Genomic DNA, 25528 nt, shown 5'->3' with positions numbered 1-25528 from the left:
ATAGGGATTAGTTATTGGGAATAATTTATTGCCAAACGTGTGGTGAACCAGATTAATGACGAACAATATAAGAGTAGGCAGAGTAATAACAGTCGGAAACGTATAGCGTTATAACGTTGAAAACGTTTCATTGAAAGTTTAAATGTGTTCAAAAGGTTATAAAATATAAAGTGCAAAACTGGATACTCCCCACTATATACGTTTGAATCAAATAAGTCAAAAAAATATATTTTATAGTAAAATAACATTGTAATTGTTCTCTATTAGCTTAATATATACGAAAAACCCAAGATTCTATACATTTTCTAAACTCAAGCACAATAACCCAAGATGATAATGTAATCCCCATGATCTGGAGGGAAAACCCCAAGTCCTGATATTGAGACATATATATGAACATAATATGATAGGAAAAGAATAACGGCTTTTTGTAGTTATTTAATCATTTCAAAACCTGTTATAATTATTATTCTATTTTGGAATAGATTACATCGAAGTATAAAGTAATCAATAAGTGCGTCAAAGACGAGATGTAACATCGAGTATCTGTTGTGGAGTTAAGTGTTATAAGTCCTTGTTGGATTCGGAAAATAATTGAGGAATGACATTGGATAAATTCCTCTCTAAGTCATTGCTAGATACGAAGTGGGTTTTGTCAATGAGTCCTATAAATATCTGGGGTGCCACTGAATCTACTGCACAACCTCATTCTTGGGTTTATTAATATTTAAAGGGAAAAAAAAGTGGCAGGTTTTTAGGTAATATGTACAATTTATTTTCTTCTTCAACACATCATTACATTTTCTTTATTTTTAAGTCACGTGGCATAATGTGTATCTACACCAAATCATCAAATTTTTTATATTGAAATAAAAACAGGCTTAAAAAAATTGAATTTGAAATTTTTTGTAACATACCTAGATTGAGTGTTTTTGAGAATAGAGGGATATGGTTAAAAATAAGTACTTGCTACATACTACATAAAGATATAGTGACGTAATTGTTGAACTATGGGAATTTGATCGGCGCGAGAGCATTAGGATATCTTCAATAAGTATTTAGTAGGTTTATGAAATCTTGAACACATTTTGATTGGAATATAAATTTGTATTGAGGCAATTACATCCTACACAGAGCAAATCTGAAGTTGTATAGATATATACAAAATAAAACTTATTCAGAACAAATATTGAATTAATATTTAATCTAGTTCTACGGACTTCTACTTAAAATATTAATATAATTTAAAATTTGGTAAGTGTTATGTTTTCTAAATGATTTGATAGGTTTCCATAAACTATACAGCATGAAAATTAAGACATAAGTATTTCCAAATTCACTCAAATGGCTCATATTATCCCACGTAAAAAGGATGAATGTGTGAAATTAAAATTTCTTAAGGATAAATACTCCAACTTTCACTATAAAAAAGAAGATCTTTTTTATGGTAATTTTCTTTTTAATTACATATCGTCTAAATATAAAAAAAGAATGCCAATGTCAAAAGGAATTAAAAGAACTTTGTCGATTAAAATATAATGACTTCCCTTCTAATTTTGACTATTATAATAGTATATTAAAAATTCTTTGTATACACAAAAAATACAATGCTTCAGTAACGGAAATTTTTAAAAATGGTGTAGAAAACCAATTATTAGATTTTCGGAGTCTGATGTTGTAGATCACCTGGTCTCAACAAATCCAGTCATGATCTGACAAATAAAAAAATATCTAATAAATCTGTTGGCACCCAAACGGACACTTTAGACAACTTTAATATATTTAAAGAATTGGATATTAAAAAGAAGTGTAAACCGAATAAACACCGTCACTTATTGACTTATAAGTTATAACAAAGCTAAGAGACAAACTCATTAAATGAATTTAGTGGAAAAAGAAAACCTAGATGAAGCTTTAAAAGTTAATGAAGTGCAAAAAAAGTTGATTGATAATTTTAAATTAAATGGAAATTAAAAACTTAAAGTATCAAATAATAAAAAATGCATCATGTTATGGCGTTAGACCATCGATACACTTCCAATAGTAATATCATTAATTAAAAATATATTGAACGTTGTTTAACTCAAATTAAATATGATATGCTTGAAATATTGTATAATACATTTTCGTCCTCTTCACATTATAAAATAATAGAATATCTCCTCGATATTTCGTATTTTCTTCTTATGGCCTGAAAAAATAAACACGACATGGCTTGATGAGTTTTATACAGATCTAGAGTGGCCCGGATCTACTTAACACTTTTTTACAAGTTCTTGACCCGAATTTATTTGGTGTGCTCCAACTTTAGAGGAAAATTAATGGAAGGAAAAGTTTCACATATTGTAGATCTTTACAATCCTGAAGTAGGAAACCCCCTTAAAATTGCACAAAAACTAACTGAGAGGGTATTGAAACCACGGTCAATAGAAAAAATGAATGTGAAGCTTACGGATAGTTTGTTTCATGATTCAACAATCGCTGTACTTATACATTATGGAGAAAGAAATGGTAAATATATTGGCTTGTCACAGTGGACATATTGGAAATATTTTGGACGTGGTGGATTATTGTAAATACACGATCCCCACGATTTACAAGATAAATGAATGGGGGAAAAAAACAATTACTAGGGACTGCTCCTAGCTTCACTTTTTAAAAGATTTCTCATGTTAGCTTGATGAATGGGAAAGACTCGGAGACAAAGCAACAAGTCTCACAAAGATACGTTTTTAACAGCTAAACAACATCAACTGGACTATCTACGCTATCTCAAGAATTACTAGATGAGGTCGAATCAACCATATTCTTTTAGGACAGATAAATTATGATCCCATTGAAGCTCGATTTGGCTTTTATAAAAGAAGATGCGGCATCAACATAGATTTGAGCGTTAGGCAGTATTTAGATGCAGAAAAGCGCATAGGAATGAAGAATGTTATTAAAATAAATATTCCTTTAAAAGCTTTAAAAAAATATTTTTTCCTTTGATGTTAACAAAATGGACGCGAACATAGGAACAATTTCCTTAAACATTGCTTCCCAATGAACAAATATAAACTTCTCGCAATGTCTTAATAACTCAAAAACAGTAGCTATCATTTATTTTTGTTACGGATATGTAAGTCGCTCATTATGTAAAATAGATTCTTGCAAATCATGCACAAATATTTTTACTTATAAAAAACGAGAATTTCATGTTGATATTTTCTCTTTTACGGGCAATATTCAATCAAATAACTTCATTCCAAATCTCAACAAATATTTATTAAAGTATTTTTGAACATGATCCTTATGCTTCAGGCATTAAATAAAATCAAGTCTAAAATGAGTCCTCATTGCACTAGGTCAACGATAAGTTCTCGTAGCAGATTATTTAGGGAGAGTTATCGTAGTGTAGAGTCCAGGATAAGTTATTATAAACTCAAGTCCAAGAAGAGTCCACAACGCGCCAGGTTAATGAGTTCTCGTAGCACTCAATTGAGGAAGATTTATTGTAGAATCAAGTCTAGGATGATTCATTATAATATAATTGGTCCTTGAAATCCGGGACTGAAAAAGAAGAGCTTTTTATTAATATTAGTTAACTGCATTGAATCTATCTAACGACTTACAAACGACTTCACTTTGTCAGATCCGTCCAAGTGCTGGACCTGATATATATCAGAGGTTCTATCGATATGGATTATTTTATTTCCAATTCTTTCTAACGCACAATGAGTATGACAATATTCAAGGATCTTTCCACTCAGTTCACAAAAACATGGATCATCTACATATTTCTCTTCTCATGTTTTTTGTTTATATCCTAGTTTGTAGATCGACAACTTATCTAAGAATTAGAGACTATTATTCAAGTCACGAATGAATCCGGAATGATACATTACAAGTTGCAATTTATATAAAATCGCAATTTGTACACAACATACGTATATTTATATATAGTCCGCTATAAAAGAAAGGGGGAGGAAGCACGAGAATTGAAATCACACAACCTCTTTTGTGCTGTTGGTAAACCTTTAATAAATACAAATTGTCAAATATATTTGATAATTGCCATGATTTGGAGACAGACCAAAGAACAAGATGAAGTTAATTTAAATACATGGAGATTATGTTCTTAGGAAAAGAATATGTCTTCAATAAAACAACATTTATAATGTAGGAAATAATTTATTAACATTATTTAAATCCACAAAAAACTATAGATCTATAATCACAAAGACTCCAGTTTAAAAACAAATATGAAAAGGATTTTTTTAAATGTCCCTTAACAGAAAATATCTTAGCAAAATAAAAATAATGTTTCACCCCGAATACAAAAATAACATAAAGAATTACTATCTAAAATATCACAGATATCATTATAATATCAAATGCAATAATTTTTAGATTTATAAACATATAATCAATTCAAGATCTATATAGATCCGTCTCATAGGAAAATTCAGTCTAGATCAGTCCAAAAGAAAAAGTCCGTATATAATAGTAATCGAACGATTTCACAGAAAATCCCGATTCTGATGCAATTTTATTTTTATGTGGTACATTGACAGAAGATCTTAAGCTTAAGTTCAAAAAATTGATAGCCCTGTATTCAATCCCAAACTAATGATCAGGCTTAACTGGATGATAGTACACGGAACCTCGTAAGTATATGTCCCTTAAGACAGTGATTCCCAAACTGTTTGTGCTCAAGAACCAAAAGGCAAATAAGAATTATTAAAATTATTTGGATTATTATAAGCTATTGCAAATTATGAATGTTTGCCCAAATCGTACGGCACACTTGACCTTGCCTCAAGACACACTGTTTGGGAACCACTACGATTAGCACTTATTATTATTTGATTTGCATATGATGTGTGATTTCTATCTATTTAATAATTGCAATATTCTTTCTATTTAGCAGTTCCGGTTCTTGAATTCCTAGAACCGGAACCGAAAAAGTAGAAACAAGACCTCAATATATTGCGTATTGGTCTCGGTTTTTGTATTTTTCGCTATATGTATAACCTTTTAATATTCTATCTTTATAATTTTATCTAAATGAAACACGTCGGTACTTTTATTGTATGACGCAACCTTTCCTCCAAAAAATAAAATGAAAAAATCCAGGTCCGTTACTAAGCTTATCAAGGTTGTAGGGTTCTTACCCCCCCTTCATTTAACCCCGTATCAATTATCTCCTTTTACCCCCAAGCCTTTCATTACCCTAGGCCATCTACTCCCAGAATCATCTATCCCCAGAATTTCATTCCCTATTACAATGAATAGTAACTATACGACCAAACATTCAACCTTTTAACAGACATACAAATGTAATTCTAAATTTAACGAAGGAGTCCTTGATTTAACTTAATCACGTAAATATTAGTGATACGTATTATTATTAATTAATATATCTCATCAAATACGAGATAATAATTATATGCCTCTAAGTCAGTATTTTGAATCTTTCCGATTACAAATATGCGTTGATATTACTAGAGAAGATTTTGTATGATTCTATTTGATTTTTGTGATGTTGAAACACATATATTAAAAATTAGATATAACTAACCTATTTATTTTGGATATGCATGACTCTATTTCACCGTATTTAAGGAGTTATCCGAAAATCCTTCTCAGACATTTATTATAACATTATGTGTATGCTCGTTCAATATAATCATGAATCCCTAACTAACTTACTAAAACTCAATGTTTGACCAACTTTTTGTCATGACATTAGGGAAATTAGATTAGGCATTATTACAAATATTCATTGTATCTTATATATCATGCCTATGGTCAAGCAATCAAGATAAAGTATCTATTTCAATTGAAAGTTTTATTGCTCAACAACCGCTCCAAACAACCTTAAAATTCATTTATTACTTTGGCCCTCTATCATTTACTAACTGTACTTTTCAATAATAAAAATAGAAAAGGATGAGGAGATAAAGGGCCAATGGGGTAGTTGGTCGGGGGTTAAAGGATGTGGGGTAGTTGGACGGGGGGGGGGTTGTTCCCACTTATCAAGGTCCTATAATATGATAAATATAATATTTCTTAAGCCAGGTTTTTCCAAACTTTACTATGCCAAGGCCCCCTACTCTAATTCATTTTTAGTTGAGGCTTCTCTTATACGAAATATTTGTACGACGTTCGTGATGACTGAAAGTAATCTTCAATTCCCCATCTGCCTGCCCCTTCCTGGCCTCTTCTCCTTACTGTCCTCAATTAGAAAAACATTGTCTTAAGCAACCTTAATTTATGGTGCCCCTGTTGGAACTTGGGGCACTACGAACTCTGCCTATAAGGTATCTGCGGCTCTCTTTGTATCTAATATCATTTCCTGGGCCCGAATTTTCTATCGACGTCCCTTTTTAAACTGCATTTTACCAAACTGAGCCAGTATGACAAACAGACTGACAAAGCTGAACCGTGACCGAAACCGTTGAATCGAAAGAATTGATACCCAAAAAATTAATGAAGACAAATGGGCTACACTGCTGTCCTCAGTCATAGATTACTCAACATATTAAGTAATCCATACCTCAGCTACCATTGAGAGAATATTTTCTAAAGGTGGTCAATCATTTAAGGACATATCTCAGAGTTTATAAGATGAAAACTTTGAAGAACTTTTTTCAATGAATCAAATATTTAAAATAATTAATTAATCATTTTATGGTTTATTTAAAATTTTAAATATAATTTAAGATATTTATGTTTGTATTATTATTTTACCTTATAACTCTTCATTTTATGGAATAAATAATACCTACATATATATAAATTTCAAAAAATCAATTACAATAATAAAAAATTGTCAAATTCAAATACTCCTATACGACCAAAAAATGAGCACAACTCATTTTAAATTGAGCGAGAACACGCTCACAAAATTATTAACTGAGCGGGAGCGCGCTATGGATTTCTTGAGCGGAATAATGCAACGAATACTAGAGTTACATGGAAGGTGCATTTCTTTCTGAGCGCGCTTTTTTCTTTCAAACGTTGGGCTACATAAATAAATAGGATATTTAAAGAATAGCCCAAAATTTAAAAAAACTATTCATTTATATTTTATAGCCTATAGGTGTATACATATATTCTAAATAAAATATTAAAAATACAATATAATCTTATACATTGAGTGATTTCTTGATATAAAAAAATTATGAAACAAATTGAATGTATTAACCATTTAGAATTGATTTTTTTAATCTTTTTTGAGGAACTTGATTTGAAATGGTTACTCCTTCTTTTAGTCCTATAAATTTTGCTGTTACAATCAGAAACAAAAAAATTTCCAAACAAATTAAAAAATATTAAACACACATTTACATAATAAGATCCGATGGAGTGATTTTGCCAGCAACATACTTCATTAAGCCAGGTCATATATTGGGAAGAAAAAAACATTACTTTATCAGCTCTGATAAATACCATGTTTGGATTGATCATTGACGGTAAAGAACGGATTATTTCTTTGGCATTAAAAACAAAAACTTAATAATGAATATATGTGGCTACATAAAAGTAACATAACATCGCTTGGTTTTTTTAAGACCACCTCTATTTATGCTCTTAAAAAACTTCTCAGTTTCTTCCACATTTGCTCCATCAGTACATACCTGGAGATTAATTTCTCCCGATGCGAATAAAAACGTTGCAAAATAGTCTCTTTTTAGTGATTTAATCAGGGAATGAGTAGAATATCCACTTAATTCCCGAAGGTAATTGAAGATCCAAGAAGCAATCGGAAAGGATTAAAGATAAAATTTTGTTTACGTCTTGAAATCTTGATCATTTCTCATCTTCACCTCAAAAAATGTCCTTGAGATTGCCTAAGGACTTTAGTTCGGTATTCAAAATTAAAGACAAACGTATCTTTTTCTCCGCTTCGTAGAATTTGCTTTGTATTTATGTAATAATTTCTTCCTCCGAGTTGCCGATACCATCCGAACCTTTTCTCTATTGGATCAGAGTTAATTTTTGTAAAAGAAAGTTTAATATCCAGTAAATATTTGCATAGCTCACTTAAACCAATTGCTGTTTGGTATGCAGTCGTAAAAGTTACTGGCGTGAGTCCTTCAAAGCCTTCCTTTTTGGTCATATCTTGCCACTTTCTCAACCAGGAAAACGATGTTTAAAAAAATCTCTTTTAGAGACATGAGTGGAAGTAAAGTAGACATTTACGCAGTTCCAAAATCTTTTTAATATTCTCATCACCTCAGCTGTAGTTTTGTAGCACTCATTTAATGGATTTTGGGAAGCATACTGATCAAGAGCATTTATTGTCGATTTATGAAAGAGTCTTACACACAAATCAACGTAAGATCTTTCTATTGGCTGAGGAGAAATAACTTTTTGATTTAGCTTATGGGCAAATTTGAGAGCAAGTCCAAGTTTGGCTTCACATATTTCCTTTATGTGCCTGAAATCGCCATAAAGAATTGTGTTTTCTTCTGTAAATGATGGACATATGAATTTACTTTTGTTTCAGAAGTTATTATAGAAGTTTTTAAAAATATGCACTGGATCAAAAAGAAGATAAATTTTTTGTTCTGTTTTGGCAAATGGATTTAATATATATGAACAGTTAGTTCCACGACATAAGTCTTCCCTATAAAACTTCCTGTTCGCAGAATGGGCGTCAAATATAGTTGCAACCGTCACAAAACCAACATCAGTTACTGCGTCAAGAACTTTGAGGTAATGGTCCTTGATAGTGGAACTATTGATTTTGGTAATTGGAACCATACAAACCATGTCATTGTATCGCCCAACAACATTTTAAAATCATGAAGCATAATACATTTTTTTCATATCCATAAAAACTTTCTCCAACAAATTCAACTATTTCACTCGAATAAACTTCGTCGATTATGATCGATATAAATTTATCTTTCACTGATAATGATTGCAGAAAGAATATATGTAGGAGAAGAATTCTATGGTCATTAACAGAAAATACACTCATTAACTTTTCAATGTGTTTTACAGTGGGTAAAGAAATCAGTCCAGATTCTTGAATTTGATGATACAGAACCGGGCTTGTATTTTGCCATAAAGTAGACATTCCTAGAAGTTTAGGAGAGTATCTTCTTCTTTTCGTACTGTTTAAATGTAAGCCGACCTGCTCGACAAATAATTGGAGATTCTCGTTTGAGTCTGACTCTTTGTTTTCTAAATAAGACTTTGACAAATTATTTGCCCTCAATATGTCAGATGAAGGATCATCTCTTTTATACTTTAAAAATGCGATGACGTTATTTATCTGTGAATTTTTTTCAATGGTGTTTGACTCACAGATATGAGCAATGTCCTTTTTAGAAACTGAAAAACCATTTCAAGATATATCAAATGACAAATCTCTAAGAATTTTCAATCCGTAACTCATTTGAGGAATACCCGAAAGAGTAGAAAATGAAAAAAATATAGCGAAATCCTCCTCATAAACGTCATGGATTTTTTGAGGAATGCATAATCTGTCAATATTTTTTCTTATATCATCACAGGTTTGATCTTTTTCCATGAATGAAGTAATTTTTTGCTGCAGGCGCTGGTTTTCTTGCTCAACTCTAAGATTTAAACAATAAAATAATTTCAATATAAAAACAAGGAAAATATTAAAAAACCAAACACTATTAAATGTCTTAAAATTACCTATTTTTTTCAGTAGTCACTGCTGCGTATCTCGGACGAGGAGGTAAATCCGATAAGTAAGCTGGAACACCAGGAAATATCGCAGGCACCGCATTTGGATTTAATTTAGCTAGTCTCATTCCTTTAGATGTATTGTTGTTTAATCGAGTAACATTCTCGTTATTCCTCTCCAACTGATAGCAAGACTCATGGAAATGACGACTACAAACCCGAGAATGCTTAGTAGGGACAAAACCTTCCCACGTATGGCCCTTATCCATTTTTTCTGAGGTCTTCATTCTTAGGAAATGAGTGGAAAGAAACCTTAGGCTTGGGGATGCAAGAGTTGGGTCCACCTTGACTACTTTTTAACTCACAGTAGCCACTTCTACAGCCAAGGCAGCATCAGGCTAACATATTATCTGTAAGTATTGAGTAATGATTATTGGGAGGTTGGAAGTACTCTGATAGTTAATCAGACATAGCTTCAATATGAGGAGGAAAATGGGTAGCCTCATTAACTCTAATTAATTATTGGAACGATAGAATTAACACTTACCCACTTTCTGTTGTAACTAATTCAATTAATTAACACAAATAAGGAACTTATAACAAAACACATTCCTCCTTCAAAATAAAAAATAAACAAGACTAAAGGAATTATTAGCCTTTAGTATGTACGATTGCCAAAACTAAACACCTTCCATGTACTCTAGCATTCCTTGACTAATGCTATGGTATATTCCTATTAGGCACCGTAAAAAAGTCCCTTATTTCATTTTCTAAATAGGTTATTTAAGAAAAAATTTGAAATAAAAAGGTCATTAGAGAAAAATAAGAGCGTTTCTATTGATAAAAAGGTGAATTGAATTTTCGTTTTCTTTAAAAATGGGCCCTAAAATTCAAATGTTCAAAAAGGGGAGACAGATAACAACACTGAAACACATTCCCGCTCATGCTAAAACCATCCTGGGTCTCAGTTTTTATTCCAATCCCTAAACAAATTGGTATTTGGAACCATGATATCCGTTGCGAATAGGGCCCTTCAATAGTTCAGGTCAGCCCTTCTCGTTCTGATCATTTATTTTAAATTAAATTAAGAGGATATATTATGTGTGTTAGAGATTTTAAGGTTCCGTACCCCTGACTTTCACGATCTACGATATATACATATACGTAATTATCATATTAATACAATTAATTTCATTTTATTTACAATGATACATCTCCAAAATCAAATTCCTTTCACACAAAGACATTTAATAATAATAATATTAGCTTCATACAGGATACAGGTATCTTGTTGAAACCTAATTAGTTAATTACATGGATAAACCAATAGTGACAAACAGTAGATTAACAATATATATACATAATTATCATATTAATACAATTAATTTATAATGATACAATTAATTTATAATGATACATCTTCAACATCAAATTCATTGCACAAAAATACATTTAAAAACAATAATAATATCAGCTTTCCTTTAGTATAGGTATCTATGTAGAAACCTAATTAGTTAAATTGACAAATTAATAGTTATAAATAGTAGATTAACATTGATTTAGTTCAGATACACGGACGGGTAAAACATTAATTGAGTGAATAATAATAATATCAGCTTCCCTAGGGTATAGGTATCTTGTAGAAACCTAATTAATTAATTATATTTATCAAAAATAGATTTACGATATTTATACATGATTATCATATAATTAGAATTAATTTACAATGATAAATCTTCAAGTGCATTTCACAAAAAGACATTTAATAGCAATAATAATTTCATCTTACCTTGAGTATAGGTATCTTTTAGAAACCTAATTAATTAATTATATTTATAAAGAATAGATTTACGATATTTATACATGATTATCCTATTATTACAATTAATTTAATTTAATTTACCGTTATACATCTCCAGCATCAAATTAATTTCACAAAAGGACTGAATCCTACAGTTCCGTCAAAAAAACTTACAAGTTTTGGTCCTTGATGACGCCAGTCAAGATTATTTATTCTTATTTTCATCAGTTCTTGACCTGACAGTCCACAAGACCGACGGTCTTGAGAACTGATAGGACTAGTTCTAAGACTGAACTGGACTGGCACAATATTAGATATCAGATAGTAGCTTGTTGCTATATATATATACATCTTTTTTCAAACGAATGGAGGAGGTTCCGCTAAACGATGTTATTTCAAACACCATGGAGTTATCATAACACGGTGTTTGGAATTATCCCTACTCTCCGTGGTCTGCGGTATATCCAATGTGTAACATTGTATCGCGTTTTTTAATATTATGATATAAAATTATCAACACTAAATATTGAGGTAGAATTTTTCTAGTTGTTGAAGTGTTTTTTTATAGTATCCCTATATATTCGTGTAATATCTGTATAATTTGTGCTAAGGGGGTTGTTGAAAAGTGTGCTGTATATATGTATTTGTTAAGATAATTTGACATGCAACATTTCTTATTAATTAACACATAAACTTGTAATTAATAAGATTTATAAATAAGTATTGCTTTGATACCTAGTTATTTCAATATTATAATATTGAAATGATTAATATGCAAGATTAAATTTGACAATTATTTTACAAGAATCCTATCTGCCATAATTTAAATAATTATAATAATACTTTAAGACTACTAAAATATTTTGATTCCCCATAACCATATATTAAAAAAAAAAGGAAAAAAAGCAAAGAGTGGACTTTTCAAATGAATTCTCCCATTTTACGGATTTTAGTACTAAAAAAGTCCCTGTACTCCAGGAGTTTCCGCAGGAGGTGGGCTGGAGCACCCTCCCAATTAGGGAGTTTTTGCTTTTCCAAGAAATTATTTTCGTGAGAATAAAAAAAAATTAAGAGAAAATAGGGTCAAAAAATTAATATTTGAAATTTTTTTTACAAAAATGTAATGTTGAAAGTTAATTTTTGAATTTTTTTTCCAAAAACTTTAATAATTGAATTTTATTGTGAATAGCTATTGATTTTAGAATTTAAAAAATATATATATGTATCCAAAAACCAAGCCTTTCGGGGGGATTTATAATCCTGCGGACGCCCCTGTACTCATATAACGGAGATTTTTCTTGTCCCCAAAACCCGCAATAAGCTGATATGTAAGTAAAAAAAGGATTATGCCACATTAACGACGACTTCCACCATAACAAGGTGGAGGCTGAGCAAGTTCGTGAGTGATCAAATATAATTAACACATTCATGACACTGAATACATATAGAAAAATATCTACAAAATGATATAAAATATCCATCAAAACATTCAGATAAAATGACAAAAAAATATATATTAGGTATTTAAAAGTGTTTTTGTATGAGAGGTGCTCTTTAACAATAAAATATTTATAACAGCTACAAAATTATAAATTGATAAGGGTTCATTAATTGCACTTACAATGCCGTTATTATCAATTATTCAAAACAATGGCCTAACAAATATACAATTAATATAACTATATAGACATACACACATCGACAATAATATTTGTAAAACAAGGATATTGATATCATTCTATGATATCTGCTAACATGGATTTACAACCAAATGGAGTCATTATAGAATGTAATTATTGGGCGAAATGAAAGGATACATAAAAACCGAAACTACGTTCTCTTTGGGTCATTCTGTCGATGATGATATGAGCATCTATTGAAATCATAGGGTAAGCTACATCTTCTCCTTTGAGATGATCTAATTTGCTTTCTGGTGAATCTATCGAAGGGAGACCCTTCATGGAGGGATAGCTTTCGAAATACACCTGCAATCAGTAATACATTATAAACGGTTAACTGGACAGGGGTATCAGCAGAGGGTGGACTGTAGTCCCCCTCCCCAAAGAATTTTTGCTTTTTACTAGAAAATTTAATATTTGAAATTTTTTCTCACAAATTTAATATTTGAGAAATTTTTTCAGAGATATCTGTATAAAGAAATAATGCGTTTGACCCTTCTCTTTGTTTATTATTAAATAAGTCCTCGTGTGTTCACATCTCCCTCTAAAAGAATAATTCCTGTCTACCTTTGTTCTAAATGGTATAAAATGCATGAATAAATAAATATTTATTCAATATATTTTCCCAGTACTAATACAACGGTATAGTTCGAGCCCATAATATAAAAACATAAAAATGGCGGCTAAAATCTACTGCAGTCAAATTTGTAAGAGGCAAAATTACCTGGAATCAACACATCACCTCTATCCAGGGACAAAAATTATTATTTTAATCATGAATTATAGTAAATTTTATCGTGACGAGAACTAATATTTGGAAAATGATAAATGTTTTATTTAAAAAGAATTAATTAAGAGTAATTTTCATTTTATTTTTGAATATAAACGAATTAATCACTATATAAGCCTACTTAAAAAATAATTTATGGACGCTCAGGGGTATCCACAGTATAATTATTTTTTTTAGTGGTTTAGTTTTTTCTTACAAAAAAAAAAATAAAAAAAATTCAAAAATCCTATTCAGAAAAAATTAAATTTTTTGAGAAAAAATTTAAAAAATCCATAGCCATTCAAAGAAAATTACTTTTTTGGCAAAAAAAAATTAAACAATCCTTGCTAGTCATATAAATTAGAAAAACTAAATGAATTTAATATATTAAAATTTTTGAAAAACAAATTAAAATATTATATTTTCTAGTAAAAAGTAAAAATTTAAATTGATTATTTATTACTAAATTTCGCGAGATACATTAAAAGACATGTAACGTCATTACATAAAGTTTTTGAATAGGGGTTTTTCTAAATTTATTATATATTCGCTCTATTGATATGGAATATAATATGTGAAATAATCAAATTAAAAAAATCAGGGTAAAAAATTAGTAATGGCCTTTTTCTAAAAAAAAGAAAAGTTCATCTACAAAAAATAAAAATAAATATATTTCCAAATTAAAGTTACTTGAAAATATGTTATAAACGATTATTGTTCAACAAAACTTGAAAATTTATTATATTTGATATTTTCAGATAATTTAGCATCTGTGGCCAGTCTATGCACAAAAATCAACCTAGAATAATTTTTTTGGAATATACTGTGGTCCAAGGTTAATAGCTATGGATTTTTAAATATTTTTTCCAAAAATTTAATATTTGAAATTTTTTTCTAAAAAATTTAATTTTTCATGTATAGCTATGGATTTTTGAATTTTTTTTCCTAAAGCATATTTCAAATAGTATAGTTCTCCTCACGAGGAAGCGAGATAAGTAGTAAAAACCGACCTATGTTAGAATGAAAAGAATCTTCATTCTCTGGAGATTGAGTTTCGAAGCTATCAGTAAAAGAGGATCCTCTATTATCCATGACACATGAGGTAGATGAGGACAATGTACAATCCTTTGTCTATAAAAAAAACCGCGAATTAAATAGGTAATTATTTAGGGCCGGATGGAGTCAAATGCCTATATTTTTGTATACTATTCATAACTCTATAGTTTCAAATATTATAAATTTTTCTTTTAGGTATTTAAATGTAGCCCATACTATGGGCTATAAAACTGTATAGATTTTATCAAAATTATATTATTGATTGTATGTTTCTTGTGGGTAATATTTGCTTTAAAAATATGAACTGAAAAAATGAACAATTTAAAGTACTTAAAACTCTAAGAAAAACAATTTAGTTAGAAACCTGCTTATAGACTAATTCAATACATTTGATCATTAAGTATCAGGAGCTACATGGATTTTTTTCCTATCTAAATTATGCTACCAAAAAAATCACTTTTTCGAAAGAGTGATCATGGTAATATAAGTAAAATGAAATGAATGTTTGGTAAGCTTCAAAAATTGTTATCCTTTCTCAGCCTACTTCAGTGACACCTTTGATTTACTGGTTTCTATGTATCATTTTCCCCCCACATACAGTCAAAAAGGGTACTGGACTTTTCTTCTTTAATTCAAATTTTCTAAATCATTTCTTAACTACATATTAAGGCAGCCAAAGTAAAAATTAATAGCTCAGACATATAATGCTCATATGGAAATTTCACCCAATTTCTTGAGACAAGCCTCCAAACGCAAAAATACATGCATTAAACCAGGGATCGGCAACCTATGGCACGCAGAGGCATGCCTACCCCCACATTAGACCCCCTATAATTATTAATTTAATGATTACTTTGGAGATATTCAGATTCGCTGTTGGAAAAAAAGACTTCATGCTCATATAACTGTTGAATAAATCCGCTTCCACATACTCCGAACAAGATATCCGTCCCCCTTAAGTGAAAAAACAGCACATGATAAATTTAGAAAAAGTGAGTTAACAAAAAATTTTTACCATTGCAATTAATAGAAAATGAATGCTTTCGATTAGGTTTGTGGATGGACACATTTATGTTTGAATACTTTTCTTTATCTGCTTGTCGAAGTATTTGAGACAAAGACAATGGTTGGCTATTATAACCTAACTTGCTTGGAATACAGTGTTTAGGGGAGGAAGCATCCATGAGCGATAAACCCTTTCGATCAATATCTCTCAGTCGACAAGGGATCTCTTGAAGTTTAAATCCCATATTAGAACGCTGGGATAGAACGTTATCAATTGTATCCCTTGAGAAATCCTTACTATATTTACAAAGAAAAGATATTTATTATTTTTTAGAAAAATTGAAATCTCAAAATAATATATATATAATTTCTTTGCATATACCTGTCTCTTGGGGTTCCCTTTGAGTCATATTCTTTGTTCATGTCAATAGCAGACAAGAGAGGTCCCCCTTCCTCAACGGTAAATGCTCTTCTAAAAATATTCATGGAGTGTAAAGAAATCCAAAAGTTAATAAGAATTGATTTGAGAGCCCATCAATACAAAAACATGCTAATAATATTTTATCCAAGAATGAGTAGAGGATTACACAGGAGAATACTCATTTTGTACAAATTAATTTAAGCCAAAAAAAGGAATTTATCTATGAGCTCTGAATCCAAAATATTCTGCGTTTTTATCTCAGTCATCTTAAGTCTAAAATATCCGAGATTATAGTAACCCGGGACTATTATCATTCAGAGTCATTTTTACTCTTAAAAAACAATCCCGAAATTAAAAGTAGGGTTCATCACACTTATTTAAAAGTGTTTGTATTGATTCTCGATATATTTCCATTTTTATGCTGAAAAATGATAGAAAACGACTCTCTAATTTGACTTTTATAACTTATTCATAATACATAGTGATGAGGAATATCTCATATCTCATTCCCAATGAAGGAGTTCATTCTAATCCCTCCCGTCGACCTCGTGGAATTCGAACATCTCTTGAGTTTGATGATCAAGTTAGAAGTATCTTCCTTCGATTGCCTCGATCTTCCTTATAAGAGGCATGACGTTTTGAAATTGGCATTGAAATTGGAAAAAATACGATGATAATGTGGACTATTTGCTGGGTACACTTCCATAAAAAATGGGATCACAACATAATGGAACAAAAATCCTTGGAGATCCATATTTCAACAGATTTTTTTTTTTAAATTATACATTGAATATTGATCTATAATATTCCTCATCTCTATGTATTATAAATAAGTTTTACATTTCACATATTCTTAATTTTGTTGGAGATTGTTTTTGTATGGACGGCAGACATTATTATTCAAAGAACATACTTTTTTCGACCTTTTCCTCGTAGAGATGACAAAGGCGAAGGGGTATGACAAGAGACCATTGGAAAAAATGAACGCCGGTTCTCCTTTGATTCGCCATCTCGACCCAAAGCGTAGCAAAGTAGTAATGCCACGCCCTAAAAGATAAACATATTTGTTTTAATTTTTTGTGCTTAATTAATAGGCTTGTTGTATCCAGGGACGGTTTTAGGGAGCACTTGCTATAAAACTTGTGTAACATATACAGGAAGAAAAATTTCTAGAATTTTCTACAAAGAAGTTATCCTTAAATGCAAGCTTTGCTGAATAACCTCTACTCCGAACGGACACTTTGCCGAAAAACATAGTAGTAAATATTAGTTATGGGACGATTAATCGAAATGTAATTCTGGAATCAGAATCGGAAAAATAATAATGTATAATTTGCGATTCTGATTCTTCTCTATTATTTTTCTAAGTTATAAATCGAATGTGTTTGAGTTCCTATTTATTTGGTCAAGTCCTAATCGACAATCTTTTAATCTCGAGGTCGTCTCTGACTATAAAATATATTTATTATTTTTTTTGTTCGGCAAAGTGTCCGTTCGTCATATTGGCAATCGAAAAAGTGTCTTAGAGCCAAAAAGGGTCACTTTAAAAGGTTGATGGAAATTGTGTTTTAAAAAACGGAATTCAATGAATTATTCAAAAAAAAAGGATTTACGTCTTTCTTTAATACATATAATATTTTTTATAAAAAATATGATAAGTATTAATTATTAAAAATTATTAGAAAATACCACCATTGAATGAAATATTATTAAAAAAAGACCATTAGAGAATTTACAATTTTTGATTTAAAAAAAATCAAAATTTAAAAAAGAACCGTCAGAAGCAGGCTCCACATGAGTATATTTGACCCCAACCACGCTAAAACCGGCCCTGGTTGTATCTTTTACAACTCACAAGAGATCCACATGGTAGGGCAAATAATATACTGGTAGACTCTCCATCTTGCAGGAAAAAGATGGAACATAAAACAAATAACATCAAATTGACAGTTAAAATCCCGGATTTTTTAAGCAATGACAATCTGAAAGAAAGAAATGATGTACATATATATTTTGTTATCCTCTAGTTAAACTTAGAGGGTCATTCCACATAAAATCGCCATAAAGTGTTCACCTCAACAACTCATATCTGATGAAATTAATAATATAATCATGTAGAATTCCTTTTTGACAAGTTTTTAAATTTCAGAAATAATTTATTTGATGATTTTAGGAGCGTGGGACTTAGTCCCTAAAATTAATAAAACCATTATAATAAGGTGTATTATTTTTCAGATTGCCAACCAGAAAAAGCTGATCCCGCTTTCCAGGACATACTTTATATACCTCTCGCCATAGGCTACATTAAACTTACGCCTAGATTTCCAACTGATAGTTCACTAACTACCTATATATAATTATTGGTCGGGCCCTATCTAAATATTTTATATATTCTGTCAAACCTGTATTAAGCGGTCAGAAAAAGAAAACTGGTACTGTTTTGTGCAGATGATCTATTCAGCCAAGTTTTCTTTTTTGTAGCAATTCCAAATTTGAAAACTAGATATGGTCACATAGTGCAGTGAAACGCGTAAAACAGTAGGCTCTTAGACCAGCTATGACTGTAGTGTATACATATGATCAGCAGCGTTGCTAGTCTTCATCATTTTAATTAATATCTTATATACATAGATTTATTATACATATATGTAAATATATATACTAATAGACGGTGCCCGTTTTGTAGGCTGGAATAGAGGGAATAGAAACAAAGAATGAATGTGGAAGAAAAGAGACGAAAGTAGAAAGATACAAAAGGAAAATCAGGAGGGAAGAGACAGAAAGATGGTAAATGAGGCCTTATTTGGGTCAAAAACAGGTTCATAATGATATCCGTAGTCCAAATAAATATCCCAGGAAAATGCTTGGTTAGTTTATACGTCTACAAACTAAATTTCAGACTGATCTATTCGACCAATAAGGATTCCATGGGTGACAACACTAAAAACAGACCTATAAATAAGCCCTTTTTTTGGGGGTGAGGCTTTATAAACTTTAAGGGCCCCCCAAAGGACTAGCGATACCACTGGTTGAACAATTGTAGTACAGGTTCAAAAGAAATGATTTTTACAGTATCAGTCCTTATTTATTCATTCTAATCCAGGCTTAGGACCAGTCCTTGGACCTATCTTTAACACTGTCGGCCCTAAGGACTCCCAGTACTAGAACTGATAGAAAAAAAAGAAATAAAATTAAGTGGCGTCCAATGGCGCCGTTTTTTGGCAGGGGATGAGCTCCTTAAAAAAGTTCATAAGCCCCCCTCAATTTATTGGTTCTCCGAGATTAAAGGGTATGTTTTTGACCCAAATAAAACCTATTAATAATAATTCAACCAATTCACGTTCAGAAAACTGATAGAAAATGGAATCAGAAACAACAGCTGACAAGGGTATGATATGTATACTAGTGTTGAATCAGTCGTAGAACATATTTCCTAATCAGTCTTTTTTTTTATCGGTGGGATCTTTTTATCCACTCAATGATGCTAATGCTTGATTTGCAGATCCTTCAGTGCTAGCTATCTTTTTATTTTCTTTACTCGAAGCTGGGATTGAAGAAAATAATGAATAATAGCTAGAAAGGATATTACTTGAGCATTAAACGTTCTAGGCACACACCTCCATTGACGTAGTATGTGAACTTCACTATCTCAATTACCGTAAAAGACCGATAAAGACCATTCCTGTGACTGACGAATTTTATTTGGACCGGACTCATAGGATTGCAGTCTTTTTAGACTGATCCGACACTTACAATAGTCGATTTTACTTGGAATGACTCTTAAACAAACATTTTAATTACCTTAATTCAATTGGTTTAGCCTTGAGTACGTCACATTTCTTTACTAAACTTACAACATTGATGCTTAGGAGTATGTAAACTATGGATAGAATAATTGTGGAGAGTAAGTATAAGGTTGAATGAGATGATGTCTTCACAAGTAATGATTTTGACTCCTCCACTGATTTCATGATTTCATAATCATCCCACCATCCGTACACTCCGACAGCATAGAGGAATGGTAAGAGTATGGAAAGTCCTGGAATTAAAGAAAAAATGTGATATCATTAGTGCTATTAATATTAACATCCTACACAGTATTGTATTCTATACTTCATAGTGTGTTGCTTTTTAATATTTATTAAAAGCTTAGCTATACATTTGTATCTGTTGAGACTCGGTCCAGCACCGATTTTTTCCCGGTCTCACATTGTAGATCGACTTTGATTCGGTCTCGGACGATAAGTTCAAGAAAAAAAATATGTATACATATTAAAGACGGCGGGATCTAAACTAATCCGAGCTATTTCTGTTCTATTTAACTTCATATAATGTCATTCTACTTGAAAAAAACATATTATGTCATGTTATGTATAAACAATTTATCTGTAAAATCGGTCAAGAACGACTTTTCTGGGCCGAACTAGACCGAACTTTTCCTTTAGATCAATCTAGACCGAATTTTTATATGAGAGCGGCCCAGTATTTACAGAATAACGAACCCAACGTTAGTATATCCATATATATTCGAGTAGGGATCAACAAGAAATTGTATTCCTGGTCTTTTGAAAACGGAACATAAGTAAAATATAAACTCGTTACTTTGTTTATTTAATTTAAAAGAATAAATTATGAAATAGCCATGAGGTATCAAGTGATACAACAAAATACAGTAGGCATTTTTTGCTAGCGAGGTTATTTTCATGTTTTTCGAGATCAAAACAATCCGAAACATACGTTCTAGGTCCAAGTCAAAAAAATTGTTGACGTGTATAATTCATCCCCACCTCGATTCTATTTAAAGTTTAAGAATAGTTTTCTAATATTAGAACCAAAATAAGGCTATAAATAAATATATTTTTGTCTCCCTTCCCAAAGGAATACGTATTCTAACCATCATTAGAAAAATATACTAGGAAACCCCAATTATCCAACTAAAAATATATTGTGTAACTGCGCAGGTAGACTAAAAATATATATTTATAGATCATATACATTAAAAATTAGAGAGTTCATGACCTGTCTACTCCTTCACGAAAACGTATAAAAAGGGAACGCAATCCTTAGAGCAACACATTCAGTATTAATCGCTCACACATTCAACATGAAGATTGTAAGTTGTAAAACACTATAAACAAATAGACAAATTTAATTATATATATTTTTATTCCTAGCTATTGGTAGCCCTACTCTCCATTGGCATGTCTCTTGCAAGCCCACGACCTGATCAATGTAATATTCTACGAGCATCACCCTTTATGGCATCCACACTCTCTGGAGATCTCAAAACAGATCTGGAATTCCTCGTAGAATTTTCTAGATTTATGAACTACAAGACCCCAGGATTACTACAAGAATTTGTGGCTTTCAAGTCCATGAGAACCTCAAATCATCTAGCCAGAAACTCTCGTCAAAAGCGGGTAAAATTAAGAGAAAAACCTTTTTTATTATTATTTATATATACTAATTCATTTTATAGGAAGTGGAAGAAAAAATAAAAGAACTTCGTCGACAGGATGTTCTTATCGTCGGCAATCCACATAACTTTGGTAGGCCAAATAATCATGGTAACCAACATAATCATGATCATCCAGCTTTTGACGTAGAGGTCGAAGAAGACACCTTATCCAATGTTGTCAACTCTAGTGCGGTTTTAACTCAAGGAATAGCAAATGTGTTGACTGAATCCACAGGAAGCGTCATTGACTTACTACAAGCCATCCTTGAGGGTGCAGGAAGCGTTGTTTCTGATGTAAGGAGACTATTTCTTCATAATATACCATAATCTACTTTTCCTCATTAATGTTATAGGTCCTTCCATCCAACATATGGAATTATTTATGTATTGCCACATGGTACCCCCTTCATGAGGAGAGATGCAAAGAGACGCGATGCACTGTATGTGCACCAGCTATCATGTCTGCAGCTGCCGCTTGCGAAAAGGCACGAGGAAAAATCACTCATATTTGTGTTCAAAGAGTCATGGGTGAAGGCTCATGTAATTATTGTATTGGCGACTTTATGAATTAAATAATTAATAAAATTTTATTTATTAAAACTGGGGTTGATTATTTTTTGTTATTTTCATCCGATAAAAAAAAAATCAAATCACAATTCAAGGGACGTCATCGACTGTATCCGTGGTTCATTGAAATTTGACCACCTACTAATTCAATAATTAATGAAGGTTGAGAAATTGAAATTAATTCGTATTGTGATATATTAAAGCATAACCAATTAGTTACACAAAAAAAACTGATCTGCTCTATATATATATTTTTAAACTGACTCAAACTCCAGCTCAAGTCAAAAGCCTCCTATGCTTAAAACAGAAACGTTTTTATTATGATAGAGAGGATGTCACAAAAACTTAGTTTCGAAGACTATGACAAAATCCTACAATGTTGAAGAGACTAACCCAAGCTCTAACTCTCAAGTTTGGACTCAAATATACCCTAGAAATTATCAAATTTTATGCAAAAACGTGTACAAGGATTTGAATCCAAGCTTTGAATATAAAATTGGAGAGCAGGATGGAAATGAAGAATTTAACAAAGGGAAACATTTATCTAATTAAACAAAAACTCAGATAATAAACATAAACAAAAATATTTACTTATTTGAATTGGTTCATAGATGTGAAATTGACCTATCTATAAAATGATGTCCTAGATGTTTTATTATAAATCTGGACATTTTAAATTAGTATCTTCATACAAATTGCTTATCCCCAGTTCAAAAGTAGCAAATCTTACATTTTGAGTTAGAGTCGTGAGCAACACACCTTTATTATCAACCAACTTGAATAATGTAGAAGATAAATTGTCTAGAAATAATCATTGTTACTCTTTGTTTATCATGAGCCCACTCACATGTAACTACTCAAAGCGTATATTAGGGGTAGGCAACCTTTGAGACATGGTACGCGTGCCATGTCTCAAATGTAGGTTGCTTCATAATAAATAAATGTAAAACACGATGAAACTTACACAAATTGGACAATGTGTAATTTCGTTTATATAAAAGTAAGGGAATTGAGGAAATACAATCTCCTGACAAGAGTTGAACTGTATGGTGCTGAAATAGTTCCCCTGGTTTTATATAAGGGACATTCTCTGCCTCTTTTAGCTGAGAATGCAATCTCATAAAGAGTGTCCTGATATACAAGTTTGATTGTACAGGATGATAACTCTAAAATTAGAATCCTCTTCGAGAACATCTAGCCTCAGTTCTAAAAGTCTAACATTTTTTTCTTGGTGCCATTCGAAAGAGCTGACAAAAAGCTACAATTTGATGTTTTTTATGCCGAATCAAAAAGGTCCGAGCAACAAGCAAAACGGCAGAGGTCGTGCGGTCTCCTTCCTACACAATTCGATCTCCGACAAGAAGATCTTCATTGTGGACGCTGTTCTGAACGGGAGAAATGATGACTTCTTAGCTGAATCAAGAGCTCAGGTCAAGGGAACCTTCAGGACCAAACATACAGTTCATAGTCCACGGCGTCGTGACGTCCGACGGCAGCAAGATGCTTCCGTACTTCTTCAAGGATGACAAGAAAGTCAACACAGACGTCTACTATAAGGTCCTCAGATACCATATCTTGCCATGGTTGAAGAGTACGTTCCCCACGGACAGCTATGGGGTTAGCCAAGACAGTGCCCCAGCACACACGTCCAAGAAGGTACACCATTACTGGAGGGAGAACATGGCTGCTTTTTGGCTGACAAACTTCTTACCTTCATTCTCATACGATGTGAAGCCCCTTGGACTTCACTCTTTGGTGTATCTTGGAAGGTAAGACAGACAAGATTTCTCATCCGAATTTAGATGCCCTGAAGGCCGTGATTACGGAGGAGTGGAACAGCTTGTTCGTCGACTTCAACAAGGCAAGGTGTGCTCCTGTTCGTCCCCGTATTGAAACCATCATTCAGAAAGGAAGGGTCATATTGAATAGAAAGTGTGGAATTTTTTTGAATTACCAACTTTTTCTTCAAAAGTTTGCCATAAAAATGGCAAAAATAACAAAAGGTAGAAGTGAAAATGGGTTTGAAAATTTTATAATTTTGAGTCCTCGTACACGTTTGATTGTATATATACACGCCTGTAATAGTTCATAAATACGAATACATTGTTATCTCTTAGATCAAAATATGTTTATGTTATACATCAGAGAGCACTAAAAACAGTGCTCCCCGTGACTGTTTTTCATACATGCAGACAAGCTTTGCTTTTTTAATCTAGAAGATATTAAATCATCCTCCCAAGTTTAAATATTGATCATATACTTCTAATAATTACACCTATGAAAAGAAATTTGTATAAGAGTTGTTACCCTTCTGTAGATTTCCATTACGAACCCGGTCCGTTCAAATGAATTGAGACTCAAATGTAACTACTTATAACCATGAGTTGGGTGATTGTAGAGAAAAAAATTATAACAGTTCCACATAGATAAATACTGTCAACATTTATTTCTGATATATTTTTTTAATCATGTTAACGACCATGGCTGATGAGTGGAAGAAGACTGAGGTAGCTTCACTAATACGCTCCAGACTCCCTTTCATTGATGTCATCAAGGCTACTAGATCATCAGAGGCTACTGTTTATGACTACAAAGCCCGAGTGGGGTAGGCCAAAAAAAAAAAATAAGAGGCCTCAAATGAGATCCATATCTGACTTTGCCAAGGACAAGGCTGCCAACCACTCTGCAGTGCCCAAGGCCATTGAGAATGAGAGTGGGCCTCTTTACGAGTTCGTGAGTAATCTCTCTTCACAGAGAAAACTGAAAAATCCCCGGTAACCCTCCTCAATACCCTGAAGCATACACTGCTTATGGGCACCACATATCCCAGATCTCAATCCTCTTGATTACTCTGTATGGTGGTACATCAAGAATACCATCCAAATATTGAGGAATTTAAGGCCTCTGTCGACCAGCCCTGGGCTCAATAATTACCTCATAAAGGTATGACAGGGCTTCCGGCGCCGTCTGGAGGACGTATTGGAAGCTGATAGCGGCCATATTCAATAATTATATAAAAAATCAAATATTAAGACACTTTTGTTTCAATAGAATACAGAAAATATACCTTTAAAGTGAATTAAATGTGTTTTAGTCCCCAAAAGACCCCCCATAATCCTAT

The 25528-nt window shown here is 31.8% G+C and overlaps 2 protein-coding genes and 3 long non-coding RNA genes across 5 annotated transcripts in view; 2 read left to right on the top strand and 3 right to left on the bottom strand.

The window, feature by feature from the left end:
* Positions 1–3249: 3249 nt before the first annotated feature.
* LOC121130195 (uncharacterized) lies at positions 3250–3931 on the bottom strand. The gene is made up of 2 exons (XR_005868620.2): positions 3615–3931; positions 3250–3552 (listed from the first exon to the last, which is right to left on the bottom strand). It is a non-coding gene; the product is annotated as an uncharacterized lncRNA (long non-coding RNA).
* Positions 3932–6657: 2726 nt separating this feature from the next.
* Positions 6658–10029, bottom strand: LOC121130444 (uncharacterized). Its single transcript, XR_011783925.1, has 2 exons — positions 9661–10029; positions 6658–9575 (listed from the first exon to the last, which is right to left on the bottom strand). It is a non-coding gene; the product is annotated as an uncharacterized lncRNA (long non-coding RNA).
* LOC139907370 (uncharacterized) lies at positions 9931–18831 on the top strand. Its single transcript, XR_011783924.1, has 2 exons — positions 9931–10063; positions 18618–18831. It is a non-coding gene; the product is annotated as an uncharacterized lncRNA (long non-coding RNA).
* LOC121130056 (uncharacterized) overlaps positions 12849–25528 on the bottom strand; it is an 81062-nt gene continuing 68382 nt past the window's right edge. Inside the window, exons 20-27 of the mRNA XM_040725752.2 lie at positions 20184–20421; positions 18238–18364; positions 17296–17429; positions 16344–16433; positions 15972–16258; positions 15810–15910; positions 14911–15031; positions 12849–13437 (exon numbers count right to left, since the gene is read on the bottom strand). Of these exons, the coding sequence (XP_040581686.2) occupies positions 13283–13437; positions 14911–15031; positions 15810–15910; positions 15972–16258; positions 16344–16433; positions 17296–17429; positions 18238–18364; positions 20184–20421 (1253 nt within the window). The 3' untranslated portion in view covers positions 12849–13282. The remainder of the gene's footprint in view (positions 13438–14910; positions 15032–15809; positions 15911–15971; positions 16259–16343; positions 16434–17295; positions 17430–18237; positions 18365–20183; positions 20422–25528) is intronic.
* On the top strand, positions 21354–22440 carry LOC121130058 (uncharacterized). Its single transcript, XM_040725754.2, has 4 exons — positions 21354–21495; positions 21557–21802; positions 21862–22134; positions 22194–22440. The coding sequence occupies exons 1-4, from the start codon at positions 21487–21489 to the stop codon at positions 22410–22412; spliced, it is 747 nt and encodes a 248-aa protein (XP_040581688.1). The 5' UTR covers positions 21354–21486; the 3' UTR covers positions 22413–22440.

Source organism: Lepeophtheirus salmonis, chromosome Z (assembly GCF_016086655.4).
Source record: "Lepeophtheirus salmonis chromosome Z, UVic_Lsal_1.4, whole genome shotgun sequence".
Classification (NCBI taxonomy): Eukaryota; Metazoa; Arthropoda; class Copepoda; order Siphonostomatoida; family Caligidae; genus Lepeophtheirus; species Lepeophtheirus salmonis.
This window is presented reverse-complemented; position numbering and strand designations above follow the sequence as displayed.